The sequence below is a fragment of the Eublepharis macularius genome, chromosome 7 (assembly GCF_028583425.1).
Source record: "Eublepharis macularius isolate TG4126 chromosome 7, MPM_Emac_v1.0, whole genome shotgun sequence".
Classification (NCBI taxonomy): Eukaryota; Metazoa; Chordata; class Lepidosauria; order Squamata; family Eublepharidae; genus Eublepharis; species Eublepharis macularius.
The window spans coordinates 87,333,299-87,358,079 of record NC_072796.1 but is presented as its reverse complement, the minus strand read 5'-3'; the positions used below and the strand labels follow the sequence as shown (position 1 = coordinate 87,358,079).

Genomic DNA, 24,781 nt, shown 5'->3' with positions numbered 1-24,781 from the left:
CCAGCTTTGCACATAGCTTTCAAGAGAATGTTCTGCAATCTCATTTGCTCTTCTAAAAGCATCCAATGTACAACTCTCATCTGACACTCTGGCTTGACTTCCTGGAGAGCATTTCATTTCTTTATTCTTTTTTACTTTTTTCAATTTCATTGATGATTTGTATGACTTTCCCTTTTCTCTTTCTTCCTTATGGCCGCTTCCTGTTTCTTTCAATGGCTTCAGTGGAGCAATGCTAAATGGTGATTGTACAATTATACTGGTAGAATCATGTGTCTCTTCATTAAGGGGTTCAATTTCATTTTTTGAATGATCTTTACTCAACAGTAGGTCTTCTTGAGATAGGAACAAATTAAGTTTTTTATCAGATTTGAGTCTTACTTTGGGCAGCTGACTATCTAGATTATGTTTTAGGTTAGATTCATTTGGCAGGTGATTCATTGAATCCTGACTCCATAGATCTTCTTTGGCATCTAAGCTTTTGTAAGAGCCATTAGTATTGTGAACAAGAAATGGCAATCCTTTTTTATGAACTGTGATTTGGCTGGATGGGTGTGGTGTAGTATCTATTGTGTCATGCATTTCACAAACCTTTACTTCATTCTCAACAGTTCCTTTCTGCCTGTGTTGAGAACACATGATATCTGACAAAGATTTTCTCTTTTTCTTTTTCTTCTTTTTTTTGCTACTGGAAGATACAACCTGACTTTCATCAGAAAGGTGTGTTTTATTACATTCCACACTACTATTATTGGCAGGGATAGAAGATTCTGGAATTGTGGTGATTTTAGCACACTGGCATGCTGTTTGATTGCTTTCATCAGGAGATGGATGACTGGATCCTTGAGAAAAATGTAATAGCCTACACTGCTGGCTGCATATAGTCTCTTCTCTTTTTGACTGAGACCATTCCAAATGGTTCCGTTCTCTTTCAGGAGTACTACTTTGATTACCTAAAACCTCTTCAGATGCATGAGAATCCCTCAGAGAGGATTCTATATAACTAATATCAATGCCACAGTCTGATGTTGTACAGTTATGCAATCCTTGCTTTTCAGCTGACTTCTGTAATAAGCCATCATTACCCAGCAGGCCTGCTGATCTTTCAATAGGGCTTTGCTGACATCCCTTATTTAACATTTCTTCCTCTACTTCATCTTCTAAAGATTGCTTTCGTACCCGATTGCTACTGAGTTTGAGATTATTGATATTTGATGTTTTATTGCTAGAATGCGTGACCAAACAATATTCAGATTTGGTTTCACCAGTGTCAGTTTCCTCACTGTAAGAAAATTGCCCTACCATTTTACTTTGGACAGATGTGTCTGATACTGTTGTGACACTTTCAATCAGTGCTTTCTTTTTGAGTCTTCTAGGTCCAGGAGTAGGAGGTCTATAAAAATGAGGTTTCACTTCTTCATTATTTGATTCTATGTTCATAGAAGGTTTCTGCCAGCTGTCAGAATTGCAGGTTACCAATCCACACAGAGAACCTTTATTGTTCGATTCCTCACTGATCTGCTGATTTGCAACATCATCTTCTGCATTGTTGAAATCCTCTACATTTTTACATCTCAAAATATTTAATTCCGATGACTGGTTTTCTCTATCCACTGTAGAACTGCCAGTGTTGACATTTCTTTCAGTAGAAAACCCAGCACGGCTAACAGTAGTCGTCCATTTTATGGTTTCCTCTTCTTTGATCTTGAGTCGAACTCGCATCTCAACTGTCATACTGCCATCTTGATTAAGATGAACAGACTTCTCAATGTCATCTTCAGGGAGTACCACAGATAAATCTTCAACAGCCTGTGAATGATTTTCTGCTAAGCCTGTGTCATTGTCAGGTACATAAGAAGAAGCTGAGTCATTGTCATTGCTGTAGCCTTTATAAGAAGAGACCGAAAAAATCTGTGATCTGGAACTCGAATCTACATCAGAAAGCACCCCAAGTGACAGGATTAGAAGAGAAGCATAGAAGATGATCGTCAGAGATAATCACCCAGAATCAGAGGCAGCAGGCAGGCAGCAAAGAAATAAGAGAGAAGCACACAAATTAGTATTGATATATAAACATTGTGACATTGTATTGATGGATGGGAAAGAAAGCAAGAGAGAATTTATATTAAATGTTACCACTAAGTGGTATGAATTTCACTAATCTTGTAGGTCCTTTGTACTGCTTCTGCCAAAACTATGCATAACCTTACAAAATGTGGCCTTCTTAAACAAAACTCCGACACAATTTTTGAAGTATCTCAAGTGGAATTGTAACAGTATATTCTGCATCTGCCTCAACTATTCCATCATACTGCCAATCTCCTTTTGGATTAAACGCTATTATTTCTTTATGTTTCTAGACTGTCTCCTTGACTCAAGGTTAGACTCATAAAGGATTTCCACCCATTCTAAGCAGATAAATATTACATACAAGGAATTTTACATACAGTGTTCCTTGAGAGGTGGGCTGTTTCCACATGACTTACCTGCCTGCAGAACATCGTGCGAAAGACCCAGAAGACAGCATCTTCTCATGCAAAATAGTGCCAGGAAGATGCTGTTATCTGGGAGTTTTGCACAAAATCGCATCTTCCTGGTGCGATTTCACGCAAGAAGACACTGTCTTCCAGGTCTTTCACATGATGTTCCACAGGCAGGTAAGTCATGTGGAAACAGCCGTGGTGGAGGGAGAAGTCTGCTGAAAGGGGGGATTCAACAAAAATCCTTCTCTTGTGTTTGTGGAAATTATCCAGTAGATCCAAGTCTATGAGGAATTTTTGTTAATCTCCCCACCCCCTTCATTCATACTTCTGACTTCCCCTACTTTCCAGGGGTACTATAGCATGAGAGAAGAGGTGAAAAGTCTTGTACTGTGGATGGAAATCCCTTCCTTCTGCAGAAACATTCCAGTGGATCTAAGCCATACTTCGTTTTCTAGATTCAAGCCATGAATTACTTTTCTTCACAGTTTCACAGACACAAAGTACAATATGTACTGAGCAGCAACAGTCAACAATTTTAATGATATCATCATCATCACTGCTTTCCATCTACACTTAATCTTATAGATAGAGTCACTAACCTCCAGGTGGGCAGTGAGATCACTCCATATTACAACTGAACTCCAGACTGAAAAGAATCATTCCCCTAGAGAAAATGGCTGTTTTGGAGGGTGGACTCCATGGCATTATAGCCTGCTGAGGTCCATCTGTGAAACTCCACTCCCCAAATGTCAAGGTATTTCCCAACCCAGGTTTGGCAACACTTTTTATAGAAATATACCAGCTGAATTCCAGTTCATAGAACCTAATTATGATTGTAGTTTAAAAAGACAATGTTTCTTCAAAACTGGGTAATTATGTATGATTTTAATACAGCAGCTTTGATTAAACTGGGCATCTCTCTGTCTAGATGGGAAGACCATAACTTGGAGCCCACCTAGAATTTCTGTACATGCAAAGAGTAATTTTCTGTGCATGTAAGGAGTAATTTTTGCTGATTCTCCCTTTACGCAGCAACTCCACATGAAATGCTGCTCCTAGAAAAGGGGCAGGCTGAGGAGTAGCTTAGGAAGCAATTAGCAAAGTGAGCATCCCTTCCAGTGACAGAAATGCTGGCTCCCACACATATGAGTCCATCATCTTGGGTATAAATGTGAGAGATAATTTTAATGTTCCCACTTTCAAATCTTCCTACACCTTTGATACTTCCCTGAATGTTCTTTCACTTTCCTCTTTTGAAAAACTATAGATTTTCAATTGCCTTTTTATTGCATTTAATATCCAGTCAGATTATCCTGCTTTGCTTTCCACTCTGTAGACAGGAGACAGAAAATCAAGAATAACTGAAGATACTTACTTTTTCTGCCCTCTGACTTGGCATTAGTTTTGGGATATACACGATTGGAGACCCCTGGTAGTCTACCAGGCAACGAATACCTATGAGGATCATAATTCCCAGGTCTAAAAGGTTCTCTGCCTGCTGCCACAACAGCCCCAGAACACAGTATCAGAGCTTGAAGGTTGGGGACCTAGAAAAGATAGCACAGAACTATGATTTCAAAGTTGGAAAAAAATTAGAATGCTGTCAATAAGGAATGCACTTCAAATCAGAAATTCTATGAACTCTGGACATTGCAAATATTAGAGATGGAAAAAAATTGCTGTGGCTGTCAACATATTTCACATGAAATGTTACTGATATAAATAATGATTAACACCTTACTGGATGCCTGGCGACAACAAATGCTATTGTTTAATGTAATAATTTCACTATAAGGAAGAACTATAAAATGCTCATTGCTGTTCTCCCAACATTATTTACTTCAGTGATACAAGAACATTAATCAGTCATTGGCTGAAAAAGTTCATACTTTGCAAAGCACCCTGAGAAAGAAACCTCTTGTGGTGTGAAGGCTCTAAGGGTTCAGGGACCTTCACTGCAGACCAGGGTCCTGCAGGACTTATTACAGTTCCTCCAGGCCTGTAAGATGGATATGTTCCGCCAGGCCTATGGCAGTGGTTGAGATCCAGGTGGGCTAGCTGGTCTGCCTTTCTGCTGTGGCCTTGGTCTGTTGCTATCTGAGGGTGAAGCTACAAGTGACGAATGACACTTGAACGGCAAGTGTATTTCTCCCTGTTCACTTGTGCTCCACTCAATCCACTTGCCGTTCAAGTGTCATTCGTCACTTGTAGCTTGGCCCTGAAACATCTGTGACTGGCCTGCCCTACCCTCTCTGATTGCTGAAGAGGTGTATAGACTTAATACCTTTGCCGCTGTTGGATATGTTTTTGCAGTTTTAAACTTTCATACTTTGTATTTATACTGTATTTATTGTTGTTGTAGTTTAATAATGATGTTATCCACCCTGAGCCTATTTGCAGGGAGGGTGGGTTAGAGATTTAATACATTAAAGTAATTAAAGTAATCCCCATTCCCTTCATCTAAGGGAAAACCTCTGGGAACTGCACACTGAAATAAAAGAAATGTAAATATCTGGACATGGCAGACACATGCACGTTGCAGGAGACCCTCAAAGCAATTCTGATAGTGTAGAGCTTTATTGTCTGTAAAATATGTTAACCAGGGGTTAGATTTAATCTTTGTTTGAGTGGAAGGAACGTTCACTTGTGCATAGGGCTCTATGGTTTTCTCATCCAGATGCAGGCTCTCTTTTCAGGGAGTGTACTAGGAAGGGGGAGGCAGGGAGTTCCTGTTTCATATTTGTAGCTCTGCTCAGAATTCTTTTGATCCATTTACTGTATTACACAATGTGGGCTATTCAACACAACTGTGTGTAATTAAGCTCACAATATTTCTTTTAATGGAAAGCCAACTTGTTAATGGCAGAGGAAAGAAGATGCTTAATTCTTTCCATCAGCCATTTTCCAGCTTTACATTCTTCAACCCTGTTACTCTCCAATGAAAATCATAGCTTCACAAGGCTCCTTTTTATTTTTTAAAGCTCGGGCTTCTTTACACAAAAGTGGAAGTAACTGTAGTTAACCACAGAGGATCACTATGAGATCATACTAGTGGAAAGAAGGTCAAGGGAATTTGCACTGGTGCTTTGCTTCTGTGCTAAGAAACATTTCAGCAATATGATCATAAAAGATGGAGGGGCTTCTTTCAAGATTCTTAAGCTCCTGGCAGGCAGAGGGAGGGAGCGAGATAGCATTATGCCTTGTGATCACTAGGTATAAGCCTAGTGTTGGGTAAGATTGAGGTCACTCCTGTGGAGGGCCTAGAAAAGCTCTTTAACAAGCAAGAGTACATGCTGGAAGTAGAACAGGAAGATGTGGCTTAAGAGAAAGCTACTCTGCACAAATATCAGGCATAAATTTCCCTCAATTCCAACTCCATGTCTCTAAGGTAAATAAATTTCTTTGTTAACGCTCACACCTCTATTAAAGTTCACGAGTGCAAAGCCCAACTCTTAAGTAATCCCTCTGAAAGCGGAGAATGTGAACAGTGCTGTGAACAATTTACAGGGCTGTCCTAAGCAGAGCTGCACCCTTCTAAGTCCATTGAAGTTCCTGGATTTAGGAGAACGCAGCTCTACTTAGGCCTGCACGGTTATCAACAGAAGAAATTACTGTCATTAGGGTTTATTTTAAAAGAAGCTATAATTGCAGAAAAACACAGTTTTAGTGTAGAATCGTAGGGTTGGAAGGGAACTCTATGGTCATCTAGTACAACCACCTGCACAATGCAGGAAATGCACAAATACCTCCCCCTAGCCCCAACAAAGGAACTGGTTCACATACCCATGCCCATCATCTGATTCCTGCACATCTGGTGTCTAGGGGCAGCTGAATCTGTAATGTGTTTCCACCCAAAAGCATTCTGTTTTGGGAGAAAGGAATGTTCTTTTTGTGTTGCTAAATCTGAAGGTGGAGGTCATCAGGTGATGGGCCTGCAAAATGTGAATCAGCCCCAAGAAGTCAAACTAAAATTTAATGCCCAAAGCTCTTCTTATTTGCTTACCTTTCTGCCATCAGTGGTATATAGCTTCACAACTGGATACTGCATTAGCTCACTGATGTTGTCCAGAAATGCCTCAAAGTTTTGTGTGTTCTTTTTACCTAAGACAATGGTGCGCCGGATTCTTACATCACCATTTCTGAAAACAAGCAACTTCTTAGGGGTACTGATTCCAATGTTGCCTCCTCTCAGAAACACACCATCTTCACCCTCTCTAGCTAGCTGTACAGCCTTGCGGCGAGCACTGACAGGCCTGCTGATCTGCCATGGCAATGGCTTCTTACTGGCCTTCTCCAAGTTAATGGGTTTGATTTTTTTCTGTTGGGAGCAAATGTATGACTTCCCATCTTCAAGGTCTTCCAGGTTAGTGATACCATGTATCCCTCGTGGTGTAGTGATAGTCCTCACTCCAAAAGGCAATGGGACTCTTTTGGACAAGTTGTCCAGCAAGGCATCAAAGGATTTGAAAGATCTGTTATTAACAACCATCTTGACCCCATTAAATTGGGGGTCTCCACTTTTGTAAAAGCAGATCCGTTTGGCCACAACCGGGTCAGTAACATTGAAGGGCCGTGCAGACAAAGATTGTTCACTCTCTGAAGTGTGAGGCTGAGTCACTGAGTAGCTGGTTGAAGGTGTTTCACTCATTTTGACAACAATCTAGAAATAAGAAGGCAAAAGTAAATGTTCTCTCATGATTATAACAATAATGCAGTCCTTATTTCTGTAAAACCACAAAGGAGATTTTAACAAAAGCAGCAGCAGTAAATCTTGCCAAAAAATCAATGACTTAAATAGGTCCAAGCTGTTATCTCTATGTTCCACAAAGACTGGCAGGATTAAGCTAACAAAGCTTTACTTGCAAATATGTGCTGAGTTCTCCAGTGGATTTTCACATCTCATATCATTTTGGTAAAACAGTTTATTTAGCAAAGGGTATTTTGTCACCCCAGAATAATGAATATAATGGCAACATTTTTTATTTTAACAACAGAAATACTTTCAAATACAGGAATAAATTTTTGTTCAGTCATGACCCATTTAGATAGTTTTAGTTTTGTTAGTTAGATAGTTTGGCACACCCGGCCGCAGCAATGCCGCATAAGCCGGGGGCCATGTTTTGCTGGCTTGCCCGGGGAGGAGACAGACCCCTTCCCGGGCATACGGGCATTTGGCTGGGGGCAGAGCTTGTGTCTTAGTAGGCTGCTCCACTCTCCCAGCCTCTCAGTGCCACCTTTCTGCTCGGCCCACCCGCCCCGCCCTGTCATAGTGCAGGATTAGCCAGCTGCTGTTCCCAGAGCCAGGTAGGAATTTTTTGCCCCTGTTACCTGATTGGCTGTTGGTTCTGGGGTTTTTTCGTCTACCTTGCACTGCTGGCAGAGGTTGAGGGTTTTGGCCTGGATGGTGCTGTTTAAGTTCCCTGGCAGGAGATTTTTGGGGAATAGGAAGCAGGCCGGTGAGCACCCACTGGCATTTCCCCCAGATGTGGGGGAACAGGGTCTGCCATCTGTGCGGTATGCTTGTGACGGCTACCACAGCACAGGCAGACGCCTGCGGGGATCCCCAGGTACAAGTCCTTCCCTCATGCTGTACGGCTGGGGCATTAGGAGCTTGGTGGGGGGATCCGTTAGCCTGGCTGGCCGGGTTGCAGCTATTCAATGGATGGCCTACACCCGGGGCTTTGGGGCTCACCCAAACAGGCCAAGGCGGTGGTCAGGTGTGACCCCGTGGCTTGACCTGTACCACATGGTTGGCCCTTGCCGTAGTTATGCAGTTTATATTGTTGTTATATTAATAAACGGCCATTTATCTCCAAGCCTGTGTCTGTCTCTTATTCCGGCTAAGTCAGCAATTTGTTGGCTGCCTTTCTCACTGAGACTCAAGGTGGATTTCACAATGTAGGTCAATATGTTCAACAGCTGGGATGTTCAACGAACAATACAATAGGTTAAAGATTGCTTAAACTTGAAAACAAGCAAAGATCCAATACAGAGCTGAAAACAATGCTGAAACAAAACAAACGCAAATTGACATGACATAATACATGGCACAGAACTATCCAGTAGGAGAATACTTACAGTAACATACAGTACACTATAGTATAGTTTACAATCCCAATCCAATTCCAGTCTGAACCATTTCCCTACAGCACAGTCCTATTACCTGTGTTTAAAAGCCCCACTGAATAATTCAGTTTTGGATAGTTTGTGGAAAGCCAGGAGAGTGGGAACCATCCTCACCTCTTCAGGCAGGCCATTCCATAAGGTGGAATGCCCATGTATAGGCAGCGGTTGATTTTGCCCATTTGCAGGGTGGCACCTACAAAAGGCCCTGTTCAGATGAAACTATCATGGCTTGGCATAGGGAAAGAGGCGATTGTTAAAAATTAATGAATGATTGCACACAATCTGGAAGGAAATTCTTCTATCACTCTTATGCAGACCCTTTAAATACACCTGAGCATGTACAAAAGAACTTTCTACTAGATTGTCACATATCTTATGTAAAGTCACTTTATGCTATTGCAATTCTATTGATACCAACAAGTTTATTCTTCAGTGGGTCTGACAAAAGATTAAAGCCCAAATATCTTATATCATGAAACTATGTGATCTAAAATAGAACCATTTCACTTTAACAATTTTGGCCTGAATACTTCTGTAACTATTTATTATGTTCCCACTGATACACTGTGTCCCTTGGATGGGGTAGGGGGGTGAGTGCAAACACATTAAAGTGCTGGACTGAATTCAGCAATGTGCTCTTAACAGAAAAAACTGTATAATAATATTCAGCATTTGTACCACCCGTTACCTAAGAGTTCAAGCCACTTGACATTTGTTATTTCAGAAATAAATAAAACTATTTTGCTAAACCAGTACCCTTACCCCATATTGCAGGGGGTTATACAAAGAGATATAAGGAGAGATGACTTAGAAAAGGATCTTTAAAGAGGCAGACAGTAAGTGAGAGGCTCCTGATTATATGGTAGCATGAGTAATGAGGTGATGGTGTTTCATCTAAGCTGACTGAAAACAGTACATTCAAGTAATTGTGCTGGATCCAAACTAAATAGTCCACCAGTGAAACAGGGCTTTCTTGCCTCCCCGCTCCCATTGGAGCTCACTGATCTCTACTAAGTACTGCTTATGGTAGGTAGGTAGGGTTGCCAGCCTCCTGGTGGTAGTTGGAGATCTCCTGGAATTACAACTGATCTCCAGGCAACAGAGATCAGTTGCCCTGGAGAAAATGGCTGCTTTAAAGGGTGAACTGAAGCCCTCCCCTCCCCCAAACCCCACCCTTTCCAGGCCTTACCCTCAAAATCTCCAGGAATTTTCCAACCTGGACCTGGCAATCCTATGGGACTCTGAGAAATGACATTTATTGTATTGTATTTATTTTAAACAGGTATATACACCACCTTTCCAGCCAAAAAAGCATCCACAAAGCAGTGAACAACAGATAATTAAAACATTTAAATAACGTTTTTAAAGTACATACAGCTCCAGGGCTGTCGCCGCCCCCTCCCCCCGAGTACTCATGTGTGCATGCAAAGCGCACATGTGCACCCGGACTATGCGATGACGTCACTACGCATGGCATCATCATGCAGGACATGCCACTGCAAGCCAGCCACCCCATCAATAACAAATGAAAAGGATTTCCCACAACATCCAGTTTAAAATGGAGTATCCATTTAAAGTGACTGGCCAGTCACTAGTATCACCTTTGGGGACCTGGTACTTGAGTAAGTGATGCCATTTGCAGGACTAGACAACTTAATAAATGGGGACACCACAGTGCTTTCCCACGACCTATAGGTTATAACACTAGGTTATGAAAACTGCAGTGTCAGGAACAATGAAAAACAAAATAAAAGCCTTCTGGAACGTCAGACCCAGGATTCGGACCTGGGTCTGACATTCTAACTACTACCCTAACAGGCTCTTAGCTTCCCTTCCCCCACAACTTCTCCCCTGAGAAAAGTCTGTCCATGTTTCAAAAGTTGTTCAGGAACAAGTCACTCAAGTAAGCTGTGTACTGGGCACTGCCAGACTCGGTCAAGTTGCAGGAGTTGTGTGGAGGCTGCTGCTGTGCCCTGGTGAGTTGTTTGGCATCAAGTTATCTTTTAGCTACTGCCACACCTGGGTGAATCAAGCAAATAGCATGAAAGCAAGTTTCCCAGTGGTTGTTGCTGGGCCTGACCCTGGTGAGTCCGCCCTCCAAAGCAGGAGGGAGGGGAGCAAAGGTGATCTATAAGGCCAAATAGGCTCTGGAAAAAGTCCTTCCTCAGACATTTACTGACAGAAACCAAGGTTTGAAGGCTAGCAATATTGTTGTGGATGCCTAGCAACCCTTACAATTGCCACTGAAATCTCAGATGTCTTTTGTTTATATATAGATTGGGAGGTGTATTTTTACCTCAGGACACATTCAATGACTGGGAGTCATTGAATGTGTCCTGAGGTACTGCATGTGTCCTGCATACTGTTTAGAATGTTGGGATGATGACCAATCAAGGCTGCATATGCAAATGACCTTAAGGAAGAGTGGCAGTTGGCAGCAGGAGGGGTGGGGGAGGAGCACCCTACCAGCCACACAGGAAAGCTGTATCCCTATGGGTAAACACATTTGACCCCTTTTTACCCCCTTGGGGGCGAATTTCTTAAAATCCCTTCTTAGTGAGCCTCTACACCACAAAATGAACGTCCTCCCCAAATTTCACACTTCTAGGTCCAAGGGTTTGGGCTGGGCATTGATGAGTCAGTCAGGACACTTGTCTTTATAATATAGACTAGCTTGATGCCCATGCTTCACTACAGTATTTAACTACCTTACAGTATTTTTACTTTAACTACTTACAGTATTTAACTACTAGCTTGTGAGCTGGGAAGCCAGGAAGGTTGAACGTGTTCAGGAACTCCACGGGGAATTGATCTCTGTCACCTGGAGATCAGTTGTAATTCTGGGAGATTTCCAGCCACCACCTGGAGGCTGACAACCCTACACCACAGGGAGATTGGCAACCCTATTGAACTTTTAGGGGAAGACTGGGAGGTGCATTTTACCTCAGGACACATTCAATGATTCCCTTAGCAACTGTTTAGCTGAGCCCCAATCAGGCCACTTATGCAAATGACCTTGAAAGCTAGCCCAATCAGGGAAGAGTGGCCAAGTTGGCAGTTGGGGGCGGGGAGACAGGCAACCACCAGCCAGCCACACAGGGGAGCTGTATCCCTATGGGAAAACACATTTTACCTCTTTTTACCCCATAAGGGGGTGAATTTCTTAAAATCCCTTCTTAGTGAGCCTCTACATCACAAAAGGAACGTTCTCCCTAAATTTGATGTTTCTAGGTCCAGGGGGTTGGGCTGGGCATTGATGTGTCAGTTAGGACACTTGTCTATATATAGATAGATAGATAGATAGATTAGCTTGATGCCCGTGCTTCGCTATGGTATTTAACTACCTTAAATCCAGTTGTAATATGGGTATGTAACAATTTTTCGTTGGGGGGGGTGTTGAGTTGGTTTTGTAGTATAATAGCATAGTACCTGAGTTTCACAAATGTGTTTGAATAAAGCAAAGCATGTTGATGCTGAAAACTGATCGAGTGAATTTCGAAATGTGACATTTATTGAAGAGATTTTAAAAGGAAAAGATTGTGCAATAAATAAAGTAAAAAATACATACAACTGGGGTTTTTTTTAAATGAAGGACCTCTTTGTAGACCACATTGGTGGTTTTCCCCTCAGGTGCTAGGATCATCAGGCTGCTGGGTGAGCTTACTCTGGTGCAGGCCACATAGAACTGCCCATGTGAGAAGCAGTCCTCCCTCAAGTCAATTCCTGATGCCTTCAGTGTCTGACCCAGGGACCTGATGATCGTCATAGCAAAGCAGACCTTGAGGGGGAACTGCAGTCTCTTGAACTCAAAGAGGTTCTCTGATGGTATGAGTGGTATGCGTGGTATGAACACTGACTCCCCCCAAGCACTATCGGTGAACAATGTGGCCTTGATGATGTTCCTGTGGAGGGCTTTCACACTTGCAGTCTGGTGCCATTGCAGAGTTTGGGTGGGTTGAGGTTCCAGAGCAGCATCACTGGAGCCCCCACTTTGAGGAGAAGCTTGTGGGCTGGGAAGCCAGAGAGCTGAGCATATTGAGGAACTCCATGGGTTAGTGGACCGCGTCATCCATTTGCACCACTGAGTTCACAGATCTGTACTCCATTTCTGCCCCTTTGAGGGAGTTAAGTTCCTCTTGGAACTACTGGCAGAGTCTGCCAGAAGTCTCCAGCTAGCATCATGATGACTCCTCCCATTACTCTCTTGTTGCCCCTGACATCTTTTAGGGTTATGTTCAGGGCCTCAAAACACCCCTTGTGCACCATGGTGCTCTCATCCCAAATAATGAGCTTACAGTTCCGCAGCACTTGGGCCCTGTTGCTTTGTTTTGAGATGCTGAACAGGGATGTTTCTGCATGGATGAGGTTAAGAGGCAGCTTGAAGGTAGCGAAGAATCATATGCCATGCCTGAGTGAGCCTTGACCTTCAATGGAAGTGAGCGCCTCTCTACTCTGCCACTCTGTGCACCTCGGGGTGATCTTGCTAGTACTTGGCCACTGCTGCTAGGTGCACCACAGGAGTATGATGTGCATATTTCTTTGCTGCATCTCTAAGTTGCTGCCTCCTTTTAGCATCAGCATATCTTGCACAACGTCTGCCAGGAGTCTCCTTGGGAGCAGTAAGAAGTGATGGCTGTGAAAGGTGTGAGGTGGAGTTGGACTGAGGGAGGGGTGGTGTGGTGGGCACTTTGGCAGGTTCATGTGAGAGATTCGCATTGAAATGGCCCCTAGAAAGGTCGTACACCATCTCCCCAAGATCATATAAAAACTCAGTTGCCATACTGACTTTTATATAAAATCCCTATTCAGAAGTCTTGTACTGTCTTTCTTCAACTGTCTGCAGTTCCCTTGACCTGATTTTTACCTCAGAACACAGAATTCTATAGCTGACCCATCAGAGAAAGGGGAGTGAAAGCAGGCAGGGCTCACAGTAGGGTTGCCTGGTCCAGCTTGGGAAATTCCTAGAGATTTGAGGGGTGAAGCTTGGATTGAGTGGGGTTTGGAGAGGGGAGGGGCCTCAGAATGGTATAATACCACAGAGTCCACTCTCCAAAGCAGCCATTTTCTCCAGGGGAACTGATCTATGTCACCTCGAGATCAGTTGCAATTCTGGGAGATCTCCAGCCACCACCTGGAGGCTGGCAACCCCACACCACAGGGAGATTGGCAATCCTAGTGAACGTTTAGGGGAAGGCTTGGAGGTGTATTTTACTTCAGGACACATTCTATGACTCTCTTAGCAACTGCATACTGTTTAGAATGTTGGGCTGAGCCCCAATCAGACCACATATGCAAATAACCTTGAAAGCTAGCTGAGCCCCAATCAGACCACATATGCAAATAACCTTGAAAGCTAGCCCAATCAGGGAAGTGGCCAAATTGGCAGCTAGGGGGAGGCAGAGCAGGCAACCACCTGCCAGCCACACAAGGAAGCTGTATTCCTATGGGAAAACACATTTTACGCCTTTTTACCTCCTTAGAGGGTGAATTACTTAAAATCCCTTCTTAGTGAGCCTCTACATCACAAAAGGAATGTTCTCCCCAAATTTGACGTTTCTAGGTCCAGGGGTTTGGGCTGGGCCTTGATGAGTCTGTCAGGACACTTGTCTTTATATATGTGTGTGTGTGTGTGTGTGTGTGTATAAACATTCCCCTTTTATTATGAATTTCATATTTGTTCAGATACTGAAAATAGTTAATTTAGTTCAAGTAGTAGTAGTTTATTTTCCACGGTCAGTGACCAGCAATTTACAAAAACACCAATAAAAGGTACCACAGAAGAAAATAAAACATCAATAAAACCATTCACAATACCTGGGTAAAATCATTCATGATACAATAGTATAAACTTTAAAATTCTCAGTGGTACAGTAATTTAGTTAATTTCAGGACTAAATTTTACTGATGTACGAAACAAAGAAAAAGTAGCAGCCACTTATTATAACTAGTCATTTATATGAACAACAACAACAAATTGTTCGTGGTGGTTATTCAAACAAGCCTTTATGGTTTACCAGTAGAGATGGCCACAAACCAAAATATGAACCAAATTCATGACGAACCAGACCGGTTCATGGTTTGTGAACCGGCCGTTCATCAGAGACCATTTCTGATGAACCGCCATGAACTTTAGGCTGGTTCGTTTGGTTCGGTTTTTGGTTCGTCACTGCAGACAGTTTGGCACCGATCAATCATTTCCCCAGGCAACAGGGGATGGACTTCCTGCAGAACTTCTGCTGGCCCAGGAGTGACGATTTGCTGACCTGGATGTGACATTTTCATGAACCAAAAGAACTGATTTGCGAACTGGGGCAGGTTCGTGAACATTCGTGGTTTGTGAAATGCGATGAACCACAAACTGCACAGTTTGGGTTTTTTCTGATTCTTGCCCATCTCTATTTACCAATCTGAGAGGGTTCTGGAGGCACAAACTATCAGCTTTGGGCCTTGATATCTTTACTGACCATAAAGCTGACCTGGTAGGAGGATGGGGATGACAACAGGTCCTGAGTAGCATAGCTTATGGTGTTTCACCAGGGAAGTTTAGAGTTTGGGAGCAGCAGTGGGCAACCCAAGCAAAGCAGATACCTGTGAGTGGTGTTTACTAGCTTTCATTTTCATTAATGTGGTTTACTACATTACAGAGCAGCTGTGATTATGCTGTCTCATGTTTTTGCTGCAGGGTGAAGAAATCATGAATCCATTAAATCATACTGGATTTTACAAAGGTTAAAAATGACTGTGAGATGTTTAACAAAGCAGAATTATCTAATTTTGAAATTCAGCCAGTGTTTTGAAAATATAGAATTGGGTGTACTCCAGGCAAAGCTAAATGCTTTTTGGTGATTTCAGTGGGGGAGATTGAACACATGCTTATCTAGAAAGCTGGATATAAACAAACACACAAGTAAAAAAATAGAACTTCAGTTGGTGTTATATAAGGGTAAAAGTATGCATTACGAGCAGTTCTGTAATCCTGTGCTACAGTTTTATGGGGAAGATTGGCATGGGAAAAGGGGGCCAATTTAACTGCAAAAAACAGGAATTTCGGCCTAGGAATGTGCGAAGAAGCCTTCCTTTGTGTAGGAGGCTGAGATGCCTTTATGGCCTTTTCTGCATGGACAATTTTTGCCTGATCTGGCCCCATACCACTTTGAGTTTTCTTCTGAATTCTGTGTGGTTAACTCCCCCTTAAGATTTCAGCATTGCATTTTCAAGGTTTCTCTTCAAATTTTCTGCCTGTGCTTATTCTCTGACATTTTTCTCGATGTGTTTTTTTATTCAGCTTTTCCAATTGTGCAGAATTTTCCTTTGTTTTTTTTTCCTCTCTCCCCCCTGTTCCATCCACCTCTGCAGGCCACTTCTCACTGATTGGCCTCTCCAATCAGACAAAAAAAAATAGTACCCATACTGGGATTAAAAGAGGCATGTGGAAAGGTAGGTGGACAAAATGAATCTGATCCTTGTGGAGCAAACACTCAAAAAGGGAGAAGGAACTCACCAGTGCAGAAAAGGCCTATCACAACCAGTCTTAGGTATTTAAGATTAGGGCTAAAATCTTCCAGGACAGGTTTCTGTCTTCTCAGAAAGCTCCTTTATAAGTACACTATATTTATTTCATTTATACCCTGCCTTTGACCATGCCATTTAAGAGGGAGCACATAGGAGTCTCACAGATGGTCTCCTGTCTCAACACTGACCAAACCCAGACCTTAACTTCAAAATGGCTACTGCATCATCTGCTTTCAGCCATGCTGGTGATGGATATTCTCCCTAAATACTTAATTACTAAGAATAGTATGGGCTAAGCTTCCACATAGGACAACACAGAAATATTTTATACCATAAAATAATACATTAATACCAAACATCAATAATTTTTTTGCTTCTAACCTGTTATATAGTTGCAATTGTATTTATTTACATTTTTGACAATTATTTCTTATCAATTACTGTATAAGGCATACAGTTCATAGACTATGGATCATGGTGATCCTTCATTAATACTCAGTTCCATTTTCATTTAAGAATATACAAATACCTTGTTATCAATTAAGCATATGGATCTACATTAGAAAGAGTTGTCCTACTTACCATGAATTAATTACCTAATAGTAACTTGTTTTTGGACTTAGTCAGATTTATAGTCTATATGAGGTAAACAATCTTGTTTTTATTTTGAAGCGGTATAGCTAAAAAGTCATCTAAAACAGTCTGCTAATGCCATGGTAATTATTAGACTAGCTTGCTAGCAAAGCAAACAGTGAGCACTTGATCTACTGAGCTGTTTCACTCTATGTTTCCCTAAGATTTCTTGCATTTCAAGAAGAAATAAATGCAAACTATTTGATACTGTTAAAATTTATAGTACATTTCTTCTTTAACATTAATTTTCCTTGGAAAAACATCCAGAATCACAGAACCACAGGAACAAAAATTATCAGAAATCTTTAAAATTTAAAACTACCTTATAGTGCTATAATTTTCTCCTCAATGCATCTCTTAGCCCTTTCTGCTCTTTTTAAGTACTTCCCAGAATTCTTACCAGAACAGAGTATCCAACTCTTAGAGCATCCAACCATCCTTCAAACTTCTGGATGACAAAGCCAGAAATACTTTCCTCTTAATTGCCAACACTTCTGATAACTATTTGCAATCGGCAACAATGGTGGGAAATTCCTCTTTTCTAAATTGGGTCAATAATGAAGATAATATTCTGGCTCTGCAGAGCAAATAATTCCATAGTTTTCTTTCCTGACACTCTGGAGTTTAACAGGCAATCAGGCTCTGTCCAGGGTAATATATATTCCAGTAAATTTTGATGGAGGAGGGCTGACCAGCAACCAAACAACTGAGTTTGATATAGTATTTTTGCAAACACAGAAGGATTATGAGGCTTTGTATCTTCAGTACTGTTGAATTAGGTTCTTCTCCTTAAGCAAATGCTGTGTCTCCAGATGGCAACTGTTCCATCTAATTACTGCCAAGGGTATAATCAGATTTCAAGCTTCTCCCCTTAATCGGGATTATAGCAAGCCTGTCATGCTAACTGCAGAGCAGCTGGAAGAAGAGTCTCCTCAGCAGATACAGCATATCATTCACAACTACTTTTAATTGGCTTGCCCCTTATTACCCAAAATATGTTTACTATGCATTCTTTACATTGAGTATTTATAGCAATTTTGCTTCAGACTTGTTGACCAGAACTGATGCAAGAAAATCACCGATATTGGCCAGAATCCTGCCTAGAATGTCTGTTAATGCAAGAAAGAGGAAAGAGAATTTTTACCAATTTGCCTCTTCTGCAGCAGCCCAAAATGCCCCTTGAAATGCTGCTTCTGGGGAATGAGGGACCCTCAGGAACAGTTTGGGAGATCAGAGATCCCCGGTGTAAGGGCAAATTACTGAAACTTACCCCCTCCCCCATTGTGCAGGTGAGATGCCAGTGAATACACACAACAAAACCTGCCCCTTTTAACCAGCATCTCTATTTTAACAGCCTTTAAAAAATTTAGAGCCCCAGACTCATGCAACAGATACAGCTACACAGCTCAAAGCCCAGGCAGTGTTCAAAGTATATCAAGGTTTATGTGATAGCTTCTGTTCATATGTTCCTCTCTGATACCAAGTCCTGTTGAAGATGATGCTGATATTCTGCCAGTAGCGCCTATTAAGCAAATGCCTGCTGGCTCACTCTTTAAATTTTTGGTGATGCTCATGTGGAGCAGATCCAAAGTGCATCTAGTCACCTGGCACATAATTGGCTACATATATTCAACTGATGAAAAGATATGCTTCCTGCTACTGGAACTCCTTGCATAAGACCCTCTTCCTCCATCTGGCTGTGTAATCCTTCCTCTAGGGCTTGGCTGCATCTCTGTCATTCTTCTTGCATCAGTGGCATGCTACTTCACCCCAAGCCCCAACCTCCCATTCTGTTTCTGACTCATTGTTTTCTTCAGGATGGGCCCAACTCTTCAGACAACTTGAGGAGGCCAGTAAAGCAGCATATCAGTTAAAATGTGTTCCTTCCAGTGTTGTAGAGGACTAGGATCAGGTACAGTTCATCTACCCAGACTGGCAAAGGGTGTCATGGAGAGGAACAATAGGCAGAGTTTATGCCTGTTGTCACCTCCCACTCTCCCAGTTGTGACCTTCTGCAGTCCACTGGAGCTGGGACAGCACAAGAGGGAAAGTGTATATGAACTCCTTCTAAATGTATGCCACTGCTGCCTGGGGCCAGTTGGAGCACATGGAGTAGGTATCCCCACCCCCCACCGACACACTTGCATGGAGACAAGATGCACAATCTTGGATCAGTGCTACAGAGGAATCAATGGTGGCACACCTTCTGTTGTGCAATGTATCTATCACTCGGGGCAGCAAAATTATTTCAATTGGCACCATTGAAGTTAAAACTCCAGGAATGTGCACAACGTTGGCCTGAAGTGCTCAAGTTTTAATGTTAAACATTAAAATGCTGAATGTCTTTACATTTTTTTAAAATGACAACAGTGTTTACAACTGGAAAAGTTAGGAAAATGTCAGAGTAAGAGAAATAAGATGAGATCAGAGCAGGCTTCGACCATTATATTTATTCATTGAAAACATCTATGAAGTGCCACAATCAATTAGCTGGACCTGCATCAGGCATTCTTTAACGTATACCTGGCCTGCAAAATCTCCACCACAGCCAGTTAAGTGGCTCCTCAAAAGTAATGGGGGAGCAAACAACTTGGGAAGGGCAATATAGAGCAGAGAAGCAGTGGCCAGTTTAAGGGTTAGGCAACATTTCCCTCCTTCTTCTCTGTTCTCTGTTCTCCCTCCTTCTTCTGTTCAAAATCAGAACAGAGCAGCTTTTGAAAAAAAAGTAAAAAGGTATAATGACTGTAAAATATGTTTTGGTGCATAAAAATGTACAGTTCGCTCCTCATTCTCACAAAAATGTCATTGGTTTTCTATGGAATATGTGCACCTTTTTCTGGATTCTCCTTCACACTGTCCTGGATTAAACGAGAATGAGTTCCCAAGTGTCCATTTTGGGTAACCTTTCTTTTTTGTGGTTTCTCCAATCAGTGCACTTTGAATGACACTCTTTGTTCAGGTTTGAATCATAAAGGACAATGGTCAGCAGAATATTTTTATAATTAATGTATGAGTCACACACCATTAAAATATTCAGTTGCTGCAACAGTTAAACTATTAGTATTAACTTTGTGACCAAAGAAAGTCAATAGTACGCCTTACATCTTAAAGTCTTTTCAACCTCTGAAGCTCTGTAATTTTTTTTAATTGGACCATTCACTAAAGTATGGAAGTAGGAAACTGTTATCTGTTGAAAAGGAAATTATCACATTAGAGACAGGGCCCTAGATTATGTTTCTCTGAATGTGCCCAGCCTACTTACATCCTTTCCAATAAAGGTTTCCAAAAATGAGCTATTATTAACTGTCTTTGGCTGATAAGATTTCTGAACATTTAGCAAGCACAGCAGTTTGATCTATGTGAATGTCTAATCAGCTTAATCCCAACAAGTTCATGAAATTCTGCCAAAGAGATAAGCAAGAACATGAGAGTAAAAGAGAATAGAAGTTACAAGAGAATAGTAAAGACAGTTGTTCCATTTTTATTAAAACCACATTTGAATGGTAGGAGGAGACTGGAGACTGTATTTTTGAGCTTCAGAAACCTACTTAGACTTGATTCCACTGCTAATCCAAGTCCAAAGAGTTAATTGTCTATAGCCATAGGCCATCACAATTTACCAAACATCAACTAATAAACAGTTAAAACCATTATCACAGTTTGTGATTAATTAATTAAAACACTACAGTATGCCAAACTATCCCAGGAATCACGAAACAGCCTCATTCAGTACCACCTTAGATCTTATCTTTTTGGCTGCGAGTGCAAACTGAGAGACTCTGAAAGACACATGACTATCAGTGTCAGATAATAAAAACACAATCTTCTCAATTTCAGAATATGTGTTTGTGACTGATAGGATTCTGGCCAAGAATTTAGCTCTGGGTACACTATATAATGGACAATAAAGTAGGTAGTGGGAAAGGTTCTCCACTGTAGGTAATCCACAAATGCAGGTGCGATGCTCCATAGGGATGTGAGAATAACACCCTGCCAAAAGAGCTGTTTGCATAATCTGAAAGCGCAGAGCAGTGAAAGACACTCTAAGGTTATAATGAGAAATACTGGCTAGGTAGGGAGATCTTAAATGGTCAAATTTGATTAGTTTATACCAAGGAGCTGCCTTAGATTTTAATATTGATAGCCAATCCATCACTGTATCTGACTTGTAGATCCACTCCTTAAGTGGGAGGTTGTTGGCTAAGACCCCTAACAGGTCATCCGGGATGGGATACCTTTGGCAAATGGTGGATAGAAAGCCAGGGTGTATGGGGTGTTTGGATAGTAAATAATTTACTGATTGGCAGCTTAAGGAGTCAGAACTGGAAAATTTGATCCTTTTCTGGTATTTTAAAACTGCAAGGTGTACCCGTGTCCTAAAGGAGGGAAGTCCTGTTTCGGCCCTCATCAGGGCGGCAGGAGCGCCTTTGGGTAAAGCCAAAATCCGTCTCAAGAATTGGTTTTGGATTACCTCAAGACTGGTTAGAATATCTTCCTTCCAACCCCACACTTCAGCTCCATATAGGAGGTGAGGGACTACCTTGCTCTTAAATAATTTCAGTGCTGGATCTATCAGTCGACCCCACTTTGTATGAAAAAAGTGTATGATTGACCCTACAATTCTTGATGCTGAGGATTTAACCATCGCAAGGCGTATCTTCCAATTCAGAGTCTCTTTAAAGGTTACCCCTAGATATTTAAAGGAGCTGCATTGTTGGATTGCAACAACCACCTGTTCATTTGGAATGGGGTCTCATAAACGGCCCATTCGCGAACGAACGGGCTGTTTGAGGGTTTTTTTTCATTCATATTGCTGATTGTGCCCATGTCTAGTTAGGACCATGTCATCTGCATAAAGGAGAACTGAAATCATCTGTTGTCCCAGAGAAGGCAGCATAAATTGGGGATCTGACAGAGTCTCATTGATATCATTAATGTACAGGTTAAATAGTAGAGGTGTCAGCACACAACCCTGTTTCACGCCTCTACTAATAGGGATTCTGTTAGTTAATGATCCAGAAGTTCCCACCCTAATTTGAGTAAAGGTATCTTTGTGCAGCTCACAAAGCAGAAACAGCAGTTGCTTATCAATGTTAAGTTTGGCAAGCTTGGACCATAAGTGGGACCTATTGATTGAATCGAATGTGGCAGCCAAGTCAACAAATGCTACATAAAGTGCCTCACAAAAGGCTAATTATGCCCTTATATTAAGCAGAGCGCTGCGATCTGAAATAGCCGTTTTACAATGAGAAAATAAACAAAGACTTTTACAACTGGAAATCCAGACAAAACAATCTAACCTTAAATTTAGAAATTTTGATGAGAATATATCTGATAATGCAGATCTACCCTCCTTTTTAGAATCGTGGCTGTCACAGCATTTACAACTTGAAGAGGGAGCAACCCCTATAATCACCAAAGCTTTTCGCCTGGGGTCACAAAATAATCCAAAGTATAATAAACCAAGAGATATATTAGCCATGATCCCAGACTGGAAGACAAGGAGTAAAATACTAGAATTAGCAAGAAATAAATGATCAAGCCCCTACAAAGGGACAAATATTCAAATGCTTACAGACTTGCCTTCCACAATATTAAAGAAAAGAAAAGAACTCAGATTTACAACAGACACATTGAGAAAAGACCAATTAAAATATAAATGGACTAATTATACACATCTTCAAGTCAAAATACAAGATACAATCTACCAAGTTTTAGATCAGGACACTGGAAAGACATTACTGCAAGACCTTGGCATTGAGACTTTTTCAATCAGAGACAGAATATCACAGAAAAGAAAAATGTTCAGTCCTTTATCACCCTACAAGGAAAAAAAGACCCAAGTGAGACATATTTAACAAGAAAAAAGAAACAAACTGAAATGTTAAAATCCAAGTTGATAGCAAACTAAAATAACTTGTAAAATGCTATGACTGTAAAATGCATATATTTAATATCATATTAGAGGCATGGTGGGGAAGGAATGGAGCTCACAGACAGGGCTTCTAGTTATTTACAGTTCTCCGAGTTGGTAGTAGTAGACCAAATAGTCTATAAGGGGTTACTCTTGGGCTATAGAGAACTGTTATTAAGCAATTAATCCATCTTAAATAGCACTAGTTAGTAAAGAAGGGACAGAGGGAGGGGGAGGGGAAAGGGTTACTTTAGCAAGGTTTATAAGGGTTACAATTAGACATGGGCACGAAACAAAAAAATTTAATGAACCAGCGGTTTGCGGTTCGGTGCCGATGAAAATCCCAAGATCGCGAACCGCAACGAACATTTTCTGTTGCCGAACCGGTTTGCGGTTCACAGTTCATTGGGCGCGGAACGGCCCCTGTGGCACTTACAGAGCCCATATTCCCGGGGAGTCTTTTGCAGGCTCTCCTACAGCCATCACCAAAGTTTGGACAAGATTGCAAAAGGGATCTTGGAGTTATACCCTCTCCAATCCAAGGCCTCCAGGAAACTCCCACTCAATACAATTAGAGCCACGGGTTGACGTTGGCCCAATGTACAGAAGGTGGGTGTTGATAGTGGCCGCAGGGCCTGGCGGGCATGGGGAGGCGGTGACGAGCTGCCTCCCCTCAGGGGGCAGGGGTTCTGGCTGCTCGTCAGCAGCATCCCCCATGTGCCCACCCACCAGGCCAAAAAGGAGCACGCTGGTATACCCAGTGAGGGCCAGAAGGTGTGTACTGGTGGCGGCCGCTGGGCCTGGCGGGCACGGGGAGGTGGCGGCGAGCCACCTCCCCTCAGGGGGTGGGGGTTCTGGCTGCTCACCAGCGGCACCCCCCATGTGCCCGCCCGCTAGGCCAAAGAAGAGCATGCAAGTATTCCCTGCAATGGCAGGAATGTGGGTGATGACGGCAGCCACTGGGCCTGGTGGGCACGAGCAGACGGCGGCAAGCCGCCTCCCCTCAGGGGGTGGGGGGTCTGGCCACTCGCCAGCAGCACCCCTCATGTGCCTGCCCACCAGGCCGAACAGGAGCAAGCTGGTATTCCCAGCGTGGATGGGAGATGATATGACATTCGGACGGGGGCCTGATCCTCCAGCAACTGTGGGTCCTCACCTCGGGGTCCCACTAAGGAAAATTTCAACAGCAGCTGACAGTACCCACCTTCCTGCCTTGCCGGAAAGGATGGGAGGGAGAGGACCTGTCATCATGAGGAGGGGGAGGGGGAAGATCCCTCAGCATCTGTGGGTCCTCACTCGAGGGTCCCACTGAGGAACAGTGCGGTGGTGGCAGCCAGCAGCTCACACCTTCCTGCCTTGCTGGAAGAGATGGGTGGGAGAGGACCTGTCATCATGGGGAGGGGGAGGCGGAAGATCCCTCAGCACCTGCGGGTCCTCACCCGAGGGTCCCACTGAGGAACAGTGCGGCAGCGGCAGCCAACTGTACATACCTTCCTGCCTTGCCAGAAAGGATGGGAGGGAGAGGACCTGTCATGTGGGGGGTAAGTGGGAAGATCCCCCCCAACCTCCAGACCAAAGAGGAGTGCACTGGTATTCCTGGCGTGGAGGGGCCGGGAATCTCTATCTGTCTCTACAGACAGTTCTCCAACCATATACCATTCTCTAACTGTTAACATGCATTCTCTAATGTTTGTGCATACATTCTAGTGTCTTTTTCATTATACTGATACATTCTGTACTGTTTGTCTCTTTCTCTGTTTTTGATTTTCAATTTCTTCTCCATGGATGTGGTGTGTTCTGTTCGATTCTATATTTCCTTGATGCATTCGCATTCTATTTCTACTTCTAGAACGGTTGATATCTCTGTGCCCTTTTCTATCTGTTTCTCTGTTTCTCCCTGTCACTGTCTATTTGCAACTTTCTATCTCTCTCTGTCTCTTCCTATGTGATTCCACTACTATATATCTGAATCTATCTCTTTCTACGTATATATCTGTCCTTTATTATTTCTTTCCATCTAGCTGTCTTTTTTTCTCTTTCAATAACTATGTTGTTTTCTATTTTCCTTTATCATCATCCAGATGGACACAAGATGGCTTGTGTCCATCTTTTTACA

The 24,781-nt window shown here is 42.4% G+C and overlaps 1 protein-coding gene across 2 annotated transcripts in view; it reads right to left on the bottom strand.

The window, feature by feature from the left end:
* Window positions 1–24,781, bottom strand: part of RP1 (RP1 axonemal microtubule associated) — a 302,837-nt gene that overhangs the window by 251,833 nt on the left and 26,223 nt on the right. For both annotated transcript variants that reach the window (XM_054985404.1, XM_054985406.1), the window contains exons 2-3: window positions 6,484–7,140; window positions 3,856–4,027 (exon numbers count right to left, since the gene is read on the bottom strand). In XM_054985404.1, the coding sequence (XP_054841379.1) occupies window positions 3,856–4,027; window positions 6,484–7,128 (817 nt within the window). In that variant the 5' untranslated portion in view covers window positions 7,129–7,140. The remainder of the gene's footprint in view (window positions 1–3,855; window positions 4,028–6,483; window positions 7,141–24,781) is intronic.